The following is a 14,266-nucleotide window of genomic DNA, read 5'->3' as shown; positions in this document are numbered from 1 at the left end:
TCATGATATGTGATATGTAGCATGCTACATGTGGATGTTTGAAAAATTGGTATCTTAAAATTGGTATTTTGAAAATCTGAGCATAAAGTTCTTAGGTATGAAACATTATTTTTGAAATTTCTTGACCATGTATGCTTATAATCACATGAATAAATGAAAAATTGGCATCTATGAGAAGTGCATGATAAAACTTCAACATGAATATCTAAGATGTATATTGGTAACCACGAATATATCACTGGATTTTTTAGCAATACAACATAATTATGAGCATTGGTAATATTATCATGATCTTGGTATTTGAATGATGCATTATGCATGATAAATGTATTTTTTTAAAGTATTTTTTCACAAATATGAATGTTGGGCACCATATGCATGATTGAAAATTCAAAGATGTCACAACACATATGAAATAAGAATGCCCAATATGAAATATGATATTGAATTTTGGCATGATTGAGAAGTGTGTGATCATATGTTCATTTGAATGTTTACCCTTTTTGATTGATGTAAAAAGGGGAGTAGTATTTGAGAAAAAATTTTGGCATGATTAAGAGCATGATATTGAATTTTGAGCATGTTAAGCATGATAGTGAAAAATCATACTTGAACATGTTGAGCATGATAGCATGACAGTGAAAAATCATATTTAAGCATGTTGAGCATGATATGAATGAAAAATTGAGCAATGAGCATGATTGGTCTGGAATCTACAAATTGTTAAAATAATGCCTATTGTAAGAGGGAGTAAAATAATGCTAGTTGTAAGGGGGAGATTTTTTTTAACCCTTATTCATATTTTTTGCTCCTCATTTTTCATCATCAAAAAGGGGGAGATTGTTGGCCTAACTGGGCTTTTCAATCTTGTTTTGATGATAACAAAATGAAGGATGCTTTAACATGTGGTGTTGAGTGATTTGATTTCAGATCTAGGTAAAAGGACACTCACGGTTGATAAGCTAAAGATCAATGTCAATCTAGTGAAAGTTCCTCGAAATATTGAAGCAATGAACGACAAATGAAGAAGTTAAAGGTCAAACTAATCTTAAAGTCAAAAGTGAACCTCGAGAGGCTGAAAGACTTAGTGATTAAGGAAACCACGATTAGAAAGATTGTTGTAAGTACTTCAAAGTCAATGCTATTTAGATATGTGAAGCTCCTTAAAAATCAAAGACCCAGAAATCATTATTTGAAAAACTCTTTAAAATGTTTTTAAAATATTTCAATTAAGTTTTTCAAGTAAACTAGAGTTTTAAAGATTGTCAAAATTGAGAATTTTTTACTTGTGAGAAGATTGTCAAAATTAAGAATCTTTGAATTTCAAACCTGCGGGAAGATTGTCAAAATTAAGAATGTTTGAATTTCAAACTTGCAGGAAGATTGTCAAAATTGAGAATTTTTGACTTGTGGGAAGATTGTCAAAATTAAGAATCTTTGAATTTCAAACTTGCGGGGAGATTGTCAAAATTGAGAATTTTTGACTTGTGGGAAGATTGTTAAAATTAAGAATCTTTGAATTTCAAACTTGTGGAAAAAATTTCAAAATTAATTTTATAATTAAACATTTATTTTGAAAAGTTACCTAAATGGAGTATTTTCAAAATTAATTCTATAATTTAATATTTTTTGAAAAATTTACCTAAATGGAAGATTTTCAAAATTAATTATATAATTTAATACTTTTTAAAAAGTTACCTAAATGCTTCATGTTAAATGAGAAAACTTTTTTTTTTTGAAAAAGTCTATAAATACCTCATTTGAGCAATGAAAAGAACACAAGTAAAAGTAGCAAAAAGATCAAACGAGCAATACGCCTAAGTTATATAAGATCCCTGCACTGAAAATCTCCTAAAAATTTTTGTGTGCTCACATCATTTTGCTGGAGAAAAACTACAGCATATTGGTGGATTGACAAACAAAAGATTGGTTTCGAGTTGCATTCAAATTTTTTTCAAGAACCATTGGTGACTTCTAAACCTTTAAAGCTTCAAATTTTTTATTTAGCTTTGGTTTTTAAAGTACGATTTAGAATTTAATTTGTACAGCCTGCTCTGAATTGTGAGAGTGTTTTTGTACGTAGATCTATTTCTTTCATCTTGATCTTTGGTGGTTCAAAGGTTTGTTAGATCGTTGGATCAAGCACAAGTTGTTGCTTGGAGAGGTTTCTCTTCCTAAAAAATAGGGTAATTGTTGTAAGGTTTTTGTTCCACCTAGAAGGAACAAGATATAGTGAATTCCTTAGGTGGTTGACCTAAGCCGAGGACGTAGGCTGGGGTAAGCCGAACCTTGTAAAAGTGGTGGTGTCACTCTCTTTCCCTTACTTTCTTTTACATTTCAGCAACGATATAACCTGTGTGGATGTTTTAATATTTTTAATTATAAAGTAACACATATTGGAAACTAAGTAAACGCAAAGTCTAATTTGTTTTTTGGGCTTGCGGAAACCGAAAGGGAGTACGTTGGTTAATCAATTTTTTGCAGAAACCGAAAGGAAGTACGTTGATTGGTTAACATCTCAAAACCTGTTAGCTGAAGGTTTATTTAAATTCTGATATTAAAAAAGTACTTGGATGTTATTTTAATATTCAAATTCAAAAAGCCAACTACAGGAACTTCACATTCATATACAGGGTTGCTAAATATTCCAAATTGATTTCTTAGTGTTTGTTTGTTTTGCTTGAATAGTTGATTGATTGATTGTGGATTAATTAGAGGAAATAGGAATTTGTGTCGATTGCCCAATTAATAAGAAAACAAGAAAGCCTTAAAATATTGTAAAAAGGAACAAAAAGGATCTAAGGAATTTTTAAAAGACCCAATTCACCCCCCCCCCTCTTGGGACTACACTTTAGGTTTCACCTACCTTCCTTTTATCCTTAGGCTTTACTCCAAACCAGCATACCACATCAGTGTGACCTTGCCTACAACATTTATTACAATAGAAACTGAAAGTTAAGATGTAGTCCCAAGAGGGGGGTGAATTAGGTTATTAAAATTTTCTTTTAACTCTTATTACAAATTTGCATCCTTTTGTTATTTTAGTGAACACACAAGTTTGTTTTAACTTATAATGCTTAGTTAGATTAACCACAACTTAAATATCAACACAACCCAATAATTTTCAACAATATCAATTAAACAAACATTAAACCATTCAACCACAATATCTCAATCAAGATATGATATGTAGTACTTTTGTAATTTTCAGCTTTTACAAGATCTCAAAGAAGAGTTTGTTTGTCACCTTGTATATATGAATTTGATTCAAGCCCTGTATGAATGGATTGTGTTTCCTCAATACAAACCATAACTCAAACTTTAAATAAACTTTTAGTTAATTTGTCTTGGGTGTTAACCAATCAACGTACTCCCTTTGAGGTTTTCGCAATTTATATTGATCAACCAATATACTCCCTTTCAGCTTCCGCAATCCCAAAAACAAATTAAATCTTGGTTTATTTAACTTTCAATCCACGTAGTATATATGATCAAGAATTAAAGGCCAACCATGCAATTAATATAAACAAGAAATTAAATGAGAGTAGGGAACAGAGTAAGACTGAGATTTTTTACGAAGTTCGGCTTATACCCAACCTACATCCTCATCTTAGGCCAATACCACATAAGGTTTTCACTATACCACTCCTTTTCGGGTGGAGTAGACCGTTACAATCCCTCCTTCAGGATGGAGCCCCCTCTCCAAGCGATACCCCACGCTCGGTCACTCCTTCAATAGGTTAGAGCAATGCCTCTCCAAGCGATACCCCACACTTGGTCTAACAACGATTCAAGAACCTGAACTGTCTACAAAATAAGAAACAAATATTAGTGTACAAAGACACTCTCCAAAAGAGCAGATTAGTACAATTGAAATCTATATACTTCAATCAAAATCACAATATGGAAAGATGAAGCTCAAGAAGATATCACCGGGGTTCTTTCTTAGTTGAAAAACTCAGTTAAGAACACAAGAACCGTGGCCTTTAAATTAGTAAAATCTCAGTATTGAAATTTAAAAATTGATTGCTCAATAGAGCATTGATAGAATTGGGAGATTTGAGAGCAAGAAAGCTTGATTGTTGTATTTTCTTGGTGTAATTAATTCTTAGCCTTGGGGGGTTATTTATAGATGAGAAATCAAGTATATTTCGTATTCCCCAAGTGACTTGGAGTGTTTCCCAAATTTATAGAAATCTTGGAGCACAAGAAATACAAATTTGGATTTAAAAACTTTTAAAAGATATAACCGTTAATAGTGTTTAGTTGATTGATGAGTAGGGTTCAATCTTCTAAAGTTCTTTAAAACAATTAAATTTTAACGGAAAACAGGGTCAGTCAACTGAAGTGACAAGGTTCAATTGTCTGAGGCTTTAGTATCTCTTCAGGAATTCATTAGGAAATTCTTCAATAGACTAAACTTAATCTTTAGTCGCTTGACAGCTTCGACCCCCCTTCAATATTATGGTCGTAACTTTTTCTATACAATTTCAAATTAGACATTCTTGGTATCAACAAAAATCTAAGAGAAAATATCACAACTTTCATGTTGAACACTTTTTAAGATAAAAAGTGTTTGATAGAGAAAAAATGTACATCAATGCGGATATAGAAAAAATAACAGAATTTGGAAAATATCGTTTTAGTGCTTTTCATTCCAAAAATAGTTTTGACCTTTTTGAAATAACTTTTGACCTTACAAAAATATTTTCCAAATATTTTAAAAGGTATTTAGGTCCAAGATATTAACCTAAAAGGTTCATGCATCCATATTGAAATTGTTTGAAGTACTTACATAAAGATTTCGTAAGACTTTGACATTTTAATCACTTAAGTCTTCATGCTTGTCTTTCTTTGACTCTATCTTGTCTTCAAGTTTCAATATACTTCAGACTTTTAGCAAGTTCTCTTTAATATTCATGCTCTCATGATCTTCAAGCTTTATTAGATCATCTTTAAATTCATATCTTAATATTCTTTAAGCCTCATTTGATCATCTTTCTTTGGAGTATAAGCCTTGTGAGTACTTGACCTTATATTCACATACTTGAGTTCTGAAATATCATCACTTAATCAACGGAAAACCCTCCATAAGATCCTTCTGCAAATCCACTTCAACACACAATCTTGCATCAGTGACTCGTGTTCTATATAATGTGACATTATCCGTACCCAAAAATCTATGAAATCTATTGGCGAAACTTTGTAAACAGTCCAGTCTATATAAATATAAAGGCAAACCTAGTAAGAAAATCCACTATGGTGCGATCAATGACTCCTTGTTGACATCAAAATTCACGGACCAGTTAAATAGTCGAAATTAGTACCCTGCCACCCATCTTCCTTCTCGTGCCCATGCAAGAATATAGTCCTTTTCATTTACCAAATCCAACAAAATATGATAGTTGTCCATAAAACTTATCATTGGAACTTCAGAAAGACCTTAAGATTGGATAATATGCCTCCGAAGGACATCAATAGACAGCTTTGCAGAAATAAATTTAAGCACCAACGCAAACTTCAGATCCTCAGCAGCCATTTCCATCTCCACATCCGAAAAAACAAAACCTAATTCCCCATTAATCAGTTCCGACTTCCTCAAAGGGATTTTGAATTTCGAAGATGGAATTAGCTTATTCAATGCTTTCATAAACGATTTTTCTCCAGAAAAAACTTCCCTTTTTCCAACCATATCATCCCCCGAATCACTCCCTACAACCCGTGAACCATAGTCGACACCTCCCCTCAACCCTTCGGTAATAGCTACCGGAGGCGGCGCGGCCATGGCTAGCAACTACCTGTTTTTCATATTGAAAACCTAAAAATAAAAAACCAACCTTTTGTGGAGAGAGTAAATGGAAACTAAGTTGTGATGGCCCCCGAGATTCCAATCTCTTCCCGGCGGTTCACGAAGTCGCCGTCATAGCTACTAGACGTCTCAGTCGCAGGTGCTTGGCCGTCGGAGTGCTTCATCCGTCGTCGCCATCACCGTGAATTTGCAGTGGCTCGCAGCGAACTCCGGCAACTCATAGACGACCTCCAGCAACTCATAGACAAGCCTAAATTGTGGAGAGAGTAAACGGAAGCTGAGTATAGCCCCCAAGATTTAAATCTCTTCCTGGCGGTTCACGAAGTCGCTGTCACAGCTACTGGACTCAGACACAGGTGCGTGGCCGTCGTAGCTTCATAGGTCGTCGCTATCGCCGTTAAACCCTAGTGTTTCAACTTATTTTCTTTGATCTCGGCCTTTTCCCTCTATCGAGTTAACATGCGTGTGGTTCTTTTTAAATTATATTTAAAAGAAAAACAAAGGAAATTTTAAAAGGTGCGGACGCGGGGGAGGGTAGAGGGTGGAATACACGTGGACATAGATTTGGTTTGGACAAATTTGACCACTACCACATCCGTAATAAATGAGCCAAACACGAGGCCAATCAAAGCCGTTGACACTTCTTGATAGTTCCTAAATCGAAGTTGGTGAATGTGAACTGCCAATTGCCAAAAGGATGCTTTCGTGGGGACTGCGCAGCAATGCATCCATCTTCAAATGAATACATTCCCCCCTCCCTTTTCTGTTGACTAATTTTCACCCTCACAGCCTCAGCTCAACGCATACACCCAGAAAAGCCCTTCATCCCCCGCGTCGCCCATTGAAGAAATTAAGCAGCCGGAACCTCCCACCACAAGACAAGTCATTCATTTCTTCACAGTTCACATGGGTTTTCAATTTTTCCTTTTCTTGTTTTGATTTTTATTCCCATATCTCAAAATTTTAAACTCTGTTTGCTCTTGTTTAATTGTCTTTGACATGGGTTTGTTGATCTTCTCAAGTTTATCCAAAGGTGAAAGTGAGGGAGCAGGAACAAGATGATCAATCTGCTGAACAGGACATTGATTCTTCTGGTATATTTTCGTCCACTTCTTTCTTTTTTCGGCTTCTTTTCTGTAAGTTTCTTTGATAATTTCATTACTTGAACTTGGTTAGAAAGCAATTATTAGAGATGAAGAAAATCTCTGATTAAATAATAAAAATTGATAATAAATGCATAAAAAATTATTAATTAAATAATTACGTACAAAAAGTAAGAAATATTACCCGCTGGTCAGGCTAGTATTTCTTTAATTGCTGTAGTGATGATGATGATGATGATGATAATGATTATGATGATGACTGATGAGGCTGGCAATGAATTGATGATGATGATACTGCTTTAGGGGTAGCTCACTTTTTTATGCAGTTCTTGGTAAATTGCTTCAAAGCATAAATCCTCATCTTGAATTTGAAAACACGCAATACTGCATTTGTGCTAGTCATTCAGATATAGATCCTGGTATTGTAGTATTTTCTGGTGGATGTTTGTTCCGGACTTTATGGATTTGAGAGATGACTGTGTATGCGTACTCATGATGTTTGAGGGCATGTCTTACTGGGAAATTATCTTTCCCGAAGGGCGCAGTGTCTCTCACCTTTGATTTTTTATCCTTAAATAGAATACTCCACATGCCTTGAATTGAAATTGAAGGGACAAAAGTTCAGAAATGAAAAGGTTTAAGTATTAATATACATTAGCAAGAAGAATGAAAATGCATTTTACCATGAAAGCATACACATGAGATGCATTTGTGCGTGGCACCATATACCTATTTCAAGATGAGGGAATTCACAAATATAGTCTTTAATTATCCACAAGGCATTCTAATGGAATTTTTAGTCGTACTTCCATGTTTCTATAGATTCATGAATGCAATATAGTGGTGCATGGTGTGATAATACCATCTTTGTACTTTCATCCTGACATCTAAAGTGAATTAACATGGTAAGGAGGCTCAATAAAGAAATTTCAATACTGCATTTGCAAGCGTGGAGTTAAAGAGTTTTTGGTGTGGAGCTTTGTGGAATTCAAAAAAACTCAATGTAATTTTGCATTGCATTTTGTGCGGCTCTGCAGTTCCAAATCAAAGGCTCAGACTCCATATTCCCAAATGCAGCATAGTACATAATTCCAAATGCCTGAATGAAAAACGAGATTCAAATCTTGATCGCAGGGACTTGGAGAATGAGAACCATACATAAGCAAATTGAGTTCACAATGCAATCCTGTTGAAGCACCAGGTTATATTCAATCTTGATCACACGAACTTGTGGGAAAACCTCTCTTTTCCACTGGTTTGGAAATTCAAATACACAAATTTTGAGGATAAAGATTATGCAATCCCTTCTAAATTGGTAAACTAGGAAAGTTTGACCTTCCGGTGAAACAAGTATTTGCTTTTTTGGTTCAACTATTTTATAATCTGCTCATTCTTGCATTTTTTGAAGGCCTGCAAGTTACAGATCAGGGTGCTGTTATATAATGACATATAGTCTCACCAGTCATGCTAATTACGTGCACAAAACCCCACTCTTTGATTTTCTATCTTCTATATTTTTCGTTGATTCAGGAATGCATGAAGGGGTTAATGTTCTTTGGTTTTAGTGATTTTACTTGTAATATAGTCTCAGCAGCATACCTTTAATCTCTGCTTTTGATTGGTGCTGAGCCTCTATAGGCCTTTTAACTCATATCTGTCCTCTACAGAGACGGAATATCTAGAAGACTCATCCCATATCATTGCAAAAATCCCAAAGACTTATGTGCCAAACTTACCCACACCTAAGATTTCGGTATCCAAAGGTGCAATTTCTTCTATGCCATGTTATTCATTGCAAAGGAAGAAGGAAAAGAAAGCTGATGAGGATGATAAATCAAATATCAGGGCTAGTTCAGTCCCACGACCGCGTGCTGTCTTATCCAGTCCTGGTATTTTCCACACTTGATATTAATATTACTGCTGTTATAGTTGTTTGTTGTTGTTGTTGTTATTGTAATATAACTTACACTTATGGTATGATTGTATGGCTTGCTTTTCTTCTGTGTGTTGCATGGGGCACTTTGTGCTGTTAGGCTAATTGTTTTTTCTTAAAAAGTTAAGCTATCATTTATATCCGTATGGCATTCAGTATCATACATCTATGGATTCAAATTTAAGAGAGAAAGTGTTGACTCAACCAAGCTCTATCCCGACTTGGAGTTGTCTGTGGAGTCCATTTGGATTCATGTTCTTATGGGTTAAAACCAAATTATTTTTGCTGACTGTCAAGTGTCAATGTATGACAATTCTTGTTTCTTCAGACTTAGGGTTAGTTGTTTAATGGTGCTAGACATCACAAAACATTCAGTGAGTAAATTGTCACTCTTTCGCAGTCCGAGCAGTATGAGACTTTTGCAATCAAATAAAAATTTGCGATCAGAAAAGCTAATAATGAGAAATTGTTGTGGAAACTCTGCCTGTTTGTGGCAGACGATTGCTGCTCGGTATACGAAGGCGCAAATAGTCATTCCATATGGAGAGAAGCAACTTTGTTTTATTTGATTATTTTCTTCTTCCTTTCTTCTTTTTAGTTTTTGTTGTCCTTTTTCTGCTTTTTGTTTTTTTTTGTTTTTTTTTTATGTTATGTTTATTTGATTCTTTTTTTGGGGGTGGGGTGGGGTTTGTTTAGGACTATAGAAACTTGTTTCAGTTAAAAAAGAAAAAGGACTAGCGGCTCACACAAATACAGAAACTATATTCTGAATGATCTTGCAATCCTAGGAAGAATGCATGATTTATTTAATTTGTACTATTTAGAGAAAGAATTAGCATAAATTGATTTCAATCTCCATCTTCTTATCATTGATGATTCCTCAACTCCAAAGATGTTTCTGCATGATTTTTTCTTTTTCCTAATATTTTTAGAACTCTTAAACCAATATGGTTACTTGGGGTTCAGACCCAACCAAATTCTTATTCCAAAGGACTCTAAGACATTCTGTTATTTGTATTTAGAAAACGATGGGATGATTGGAAATCAAAACAGGACTAAAGCAGAACGTCTGTCAGCTTTGAATGATCATAATATGGTTCCAAACAGGCATGCAAAGTGCAAAGTTATCCGAAAAGTTAATGACAAAAATCCTTTGAAGACATTAAGAGAAACCAAGGAGGCTGCTAATAATAAGGACAATGGTAAAGGAAAAAAAGTGTCACATATAGCCTTCTCATCTAAAAAAGATCCATAAGAGAAGGATAATCAAGCTCTGACCATTTAATACTAAAGTCTCACTTTGAGGGAATTGTAAAGATGCAGAGGGTTTCTTTTGTCAAATAATTCATGCTCTGCTGCTGCAGCATGTTTTACGTGAAAATTTGTAATGTGTATGATTTCGGAAGTTCTTGATCTGGTCAATGTAACAACAGTGCTTGCTCTTTGAACTCTGTTGTCCTTATGATAGAATCAGGTTTTGTGGCTACATTTATGTAAAATGATTGATTTATTTTCCCATTATGAATATGCCTAAATGGTTTCTGGTCTTTATTAATATGATCACATCCAATTATAATGAATTATGAATTTTTTGTAAAAAGAAATTAATGCTCTTGACCTGTATTGTGGAAACTTGCTTTCATAGAAGTTAGAGGTTGTGGTAGACCAGTTACTGAAGTGAACAAAGGTTTGCTGCCCATGTGACAGTCTTCCCTGTTCAGGTCTAGAACAGGCAGTGAAAGAGAACTGATGTAATTCAGTTTATATAAATCTAGCACATTTGGCAAATAGGAATTAATTCTTTCTTGCTCATGTAATGTGGTTTTTCTTTCTCCAGCTTCAGCAATTTGGGCACTTTATTTTTAAGCGTTGCAAGATGAGATGGTTTTCTTGGTGTAATGATCCACAGTAAACTCTTTCTAATGGAACCAACAGATAAAAAGGGAAAAAATGAATCGAGTCCTTAAAAGGTTATAAAGATGAAAGAGAGTTGGTCCGTTCTTTTATGGCATGCGGTAAGACATCAGGACCAAGACATAATTTATGAGCTGGATCACGATTACAACCTGTTATTTAAGAAAATAAAAAGGTTATCAAGATGAATGAGCCCGTTCTTTTATGGCTTGCAGTAAGACATCAGGACCAAGACATAATTTATGAACTGGATCACAATTACAACCTGTTATTTAAGAAAATAAAAAAAATGCTATCTATAACCTTGGAACAAAAATACATGCTTTCCCCATTAAAGTCTGCACATTCTTTAAAAGAAAGATGAGACTTCAGCATCTGTTTGCTTGAGTCCTCTTAACAAATTTTCACTCCGTTGTTAAAGCCCTCCTCTAATGCTCAACTGCTTAATCGACTAATTTTAATCAATAATTTTTTGTTCTCACTAATAGTGATTGGAACCATTTCCTTCTTTTTTCCTACAAAATATTTAAAAGAAAAAAAAAATCTCAAGGAATATTCCGAACCACGACTCCAACCAACAAAAAAACTCAGTCCTCGCCCCAAATCCATATTGGTTTGTCATCATCAACCAACTTGTGCAGTTACCTTTCTCTACTCATTTGGAAATGGCAAATGTAGAGTGAGCAAGACGATTTTGACAATTGATCCATTAAATCTCAAATTCCTGGAATTGAAAAACAGAGCTCGATTTCAAAACACCAATCTCCATCTCCATATGCAGCATGTCTAAAATGCAATATATTCTAGAAAACTCAGGGTGAAAACTGTCTCCTGCAAGAAACACATGCCCACGGTTGTTTACCTCGATCCAGCTGCAGCCTGGTTGCTTCTTCATTCCTCTCTCTTTCATTCTAACCCAAATTTCCTCAGCAAGATCTCTCCTTCCACTACTAAGATACATTTCAGCCAAAATCATATATACACCCGTGTTATAAGGCTCCATCTCCAAAATTTTCTCGCCAGCAATCTCACCCATTTCAACATTCTTGTGCATTCTACAGGCTTGGAGCATAGCTCCCCATACACTAGCAGGAACTTCAACTCCATCTTCTCTCATTTGGGTTAAGAAAGCCATTGCTTCACTTATGTGTCCTGATCTACCCAGTAGATCAACCATACAAGTATAATGCTCAGCTGTCGGCTGTAGAAGGCACTCATGTTTCATGAAATTGAAGTAGTATTTTCCTTGCTCTACTAATCCTGCGTGGCTACAAACAGATAGAACACCTACAAAGGTGATTTGATTGGGCTTGACATCACTTGATATCATATATTCAAACATCTCTATGGTTTTTTCACCATTTCCATGTTGTGCAAATACACAGATGATAGAATTCCAGGAAATGACATCATGGGTTGGCTTGGAACAGAATTCCAGCAAAGCAGAATCCATGTTCCCACACCTTCCATACATGGTAACCACTGCATTAGAAACTGCAATGAAACAATCAAATCCTGTCTTAATTACTTGGCCATGAACCTGTTTTCCAAGATGTAAGGTTAGAAGGTCTGAACAGATTGTCAGGACGCTAGTATATGTAGCTTCATCAGGACTTGGACCCACACCCACATCTTTCATTCTGATAAAACATTTCAGACCTTCCTCTCCTCGATCATTTTTTCCTAGTCCAAATATTGTTGTGTTCCACACAATTGCATCTCGAATTGGCATCAATTCAAAAAGTTTAACAGCACTCTCAACATCACCTATTTCAAAATATCCAATAATAATATTTGTCCATGATACAACATCATGAAATGGCATTTTCTCAAGTAAAGCATGAACTTCTTTGAATAGCCCATTACTTACCATTCCCATGATAATTGAATTCCATGACCTTTGGTGTTTATGGGGCATTTCTAGGAACAGCCTCAAAGAATCTTTAATCCGTCCGCAAATCACGAACCCATTTATCATTTCTTTCCACGAATCAAAATCATGCTCAGGCATTTTTTGAAACAAAGCTTCTGCAATTTCAATATTCCCATTTGCTATATAGCCTGCTATTATTGAATTCCAGGCTTGAATATCTCTTCCAGGCATGTCATCGAAAAGAGCACGAGCTTCAACTATCCGTCCTGCACTGGCAAGCCCAGATATCATAATAGTCCAAGATGCAACATCTCTACTACTCATTTTATTAAACAACTCTTCCGCCAAAATAATTTCTTTAAAATTCACCAGACCTGCAATGACCAAATTCCAAGAAATCAAATTTTTTAATGGCATCGCATAAAAAACCCGAACGGCTTCATCAAGCAAGTTATTGTGAATGTACCCCGAAATCATCGAATTCCAAGTAACAACATCTCTAATTGGCATTTCTTCAAAAACCTGTTTCGCACCATTTACGTTGCCACATTGCATTAACCCCGCAATCATGGTGTTATATGAATAGATATCACGCTCAGGCATTTGATCATACAGAACAAATCCCTTTTCAAATTGCCCATTTTGAAAGTATCCACGAATCATAGCATTCCATGTGACAGTGTTCCTTTGGGCCATTTCCCCAAACAGGTTTTGGGCTTCTTCCACAAGGCCATTTCTCATGCACCGTGTGATCGTTGAGTTGAGAGGCTTTAGATTGGAGAGCGTTCTCACAGCATGCGTTTGTCTGACCCACGTTGAGGCCACTGGGAAAGGCTTGCCGGAGACGTTCACGGAGAGAACTCTGGAGAGTTTGAGCAAATGAATGGGACCAGACATGAAGTGCATGCTCCATGAGTTGGACAACCAGTCGGTGTCAACGTTCAAGTCGCTGTAAAATAAAAAGAAAAGGGATAATTCAATTCATCAAATATCAAATCTTGAATCCGCTGAAGGTTCGCGTTTTGTGGATGTCTGAGATCCGCCATTGGCGCGGCATGGAGAAAAAATTAGAATTTGGTATAATATTGACGTCGGAGTTATTACGAAAGAGATTCCACCATGTAATGAGACCATCTCATCCATTGATGCAGCGTGTCGAGCGTCGGTTGAGAACCGTAGTGATCTAAGTGGGAGGTGAGCTTGACAAGATGCAGGCTCCACATTTGTACTTCAAGCATCATGTAAGCAAAGAAGAGGATAGAAGTCGAGGGCGACACAGAGCATGAGGAAGGGACGCCATGAAGGACGGAAGATGGGAAGAAGAACGAAGAGAAATCAGAGAGCGTGAGGGTAAGAATTTAGTAAGGCTGAATTGAACTGGAACATGAATTATCCTTGATATAAAAGTTTGAGAATCAAATAATTTGGTTACTTAAAATGCTTTTTAATTTTTATTTTTTATTTTTTATTTTGAAAAAAAATGCAGTTTATTTTTTTTATTTTTAATATTTGTATTAAAATTTTAAAAAATAAAAGCTTAGTTTAGTTGTAAAAAATAATTTTTATTTTCACATTTGTAGATTTCTAAATAATTACAAAAATGATATTGCTTTTTAATTTTTTAAAAATTATAT

General features: G+C 35.2%; 2 protein-coding genes across 2 annotated transcripts; one reads left to right on the top strand and one right to left on the bottom strand.

Moving 5' to 3' along the window:
• The first annotated feature begins 6,432 nt into the window (after positions 1 to 6,432).
• Positions 6,433 to 10,394, top strand: LOC131152313 (uncharacterized). The gene is made up of 4 exons (XM_058104137.1): positions 6,433 to 6,719; positions 6,832 to 6,903; positions 8,580 to 8,801; positions 9,868 to 10,394. Exons 1-4 carry the CDS (start codon positions 6,716 to 6,718, stop codon positions 10,098 to 10,100), a joined length of 531 nt encoding a protein of 176 aa, XP_057960120.1. The 5' UTR covers positions 6,433 to 6,715; the 3' UTR covers positions 10,101 to 10,394.
• Positions 10,395 to 10,941: 547 nt separating this feature from the next.
• Positions 10,942 to 14,000, bottom strand: LOC131152312 (pentatricopeptide repeat-containing protein At4g02750-like). Its single transcript, XM_058104136.1, has one exon. The coding sequence runs from the start codon at positions 13,536 to 13,538 to the stop codon at positions 11,469 to 11,471; it is 2,070 nt and encodes a 689-aa protein (XP_057960119.1). The 5' UTR covers positions 13,539 to 14,000; the 3' UTR covers positions 10,942 to 11,468.
• Between the last annotated feature and the right edge of the window lie 266 nt (positions 14,001 to 14,266).

Source organism: Malania oleifera, chromosome 3, assembly GCF_029873635.1.
Source record: "Malania oleifera isolate guangnan ecotype guangnan chromosome 3, ASM2987363v1, whole genome shotgun sequence".
NCBI classification, from domain to species: domain Eukaryota; kingdom Viridiplantae; phylum Streptophyta; class Magnoliopsida; order Santalales; family Ximeniaceae; genus Malania; species Malania oleifera.
Note: the sequence above shows the minus strand (reverse complement) of the source record. Positions and strands in the feature narration are given on the sequence as shown.

Excerpts from the sequence above, each read along its gene's own strand:
- LOC131152313 (XM_058104137.1), top strand. Across the intron at positions 6,904-8,579 it reads ACAGGACATTGATTCTTCTG|AGACGGAATATCTAGAAGAC; the intron begins GTATATTTTCGT and ends TGTCCTCTACAG. Across the intron at positions 8,802-9,867 it reads TGCTGTCTTATCCAGTCCTG|AAAACGATGGGATGATTGGA; the intron begins GTATTTTCCACA and ends ATTTGTATTTAG.
- LOC131152312 (XM_058104136.1), bottom strand. The coding sequence starts at position 13,538 with ATGCACTTCATGTCTGGTCCCATTCATTTGCTCAAACTCTCCAGAGTT.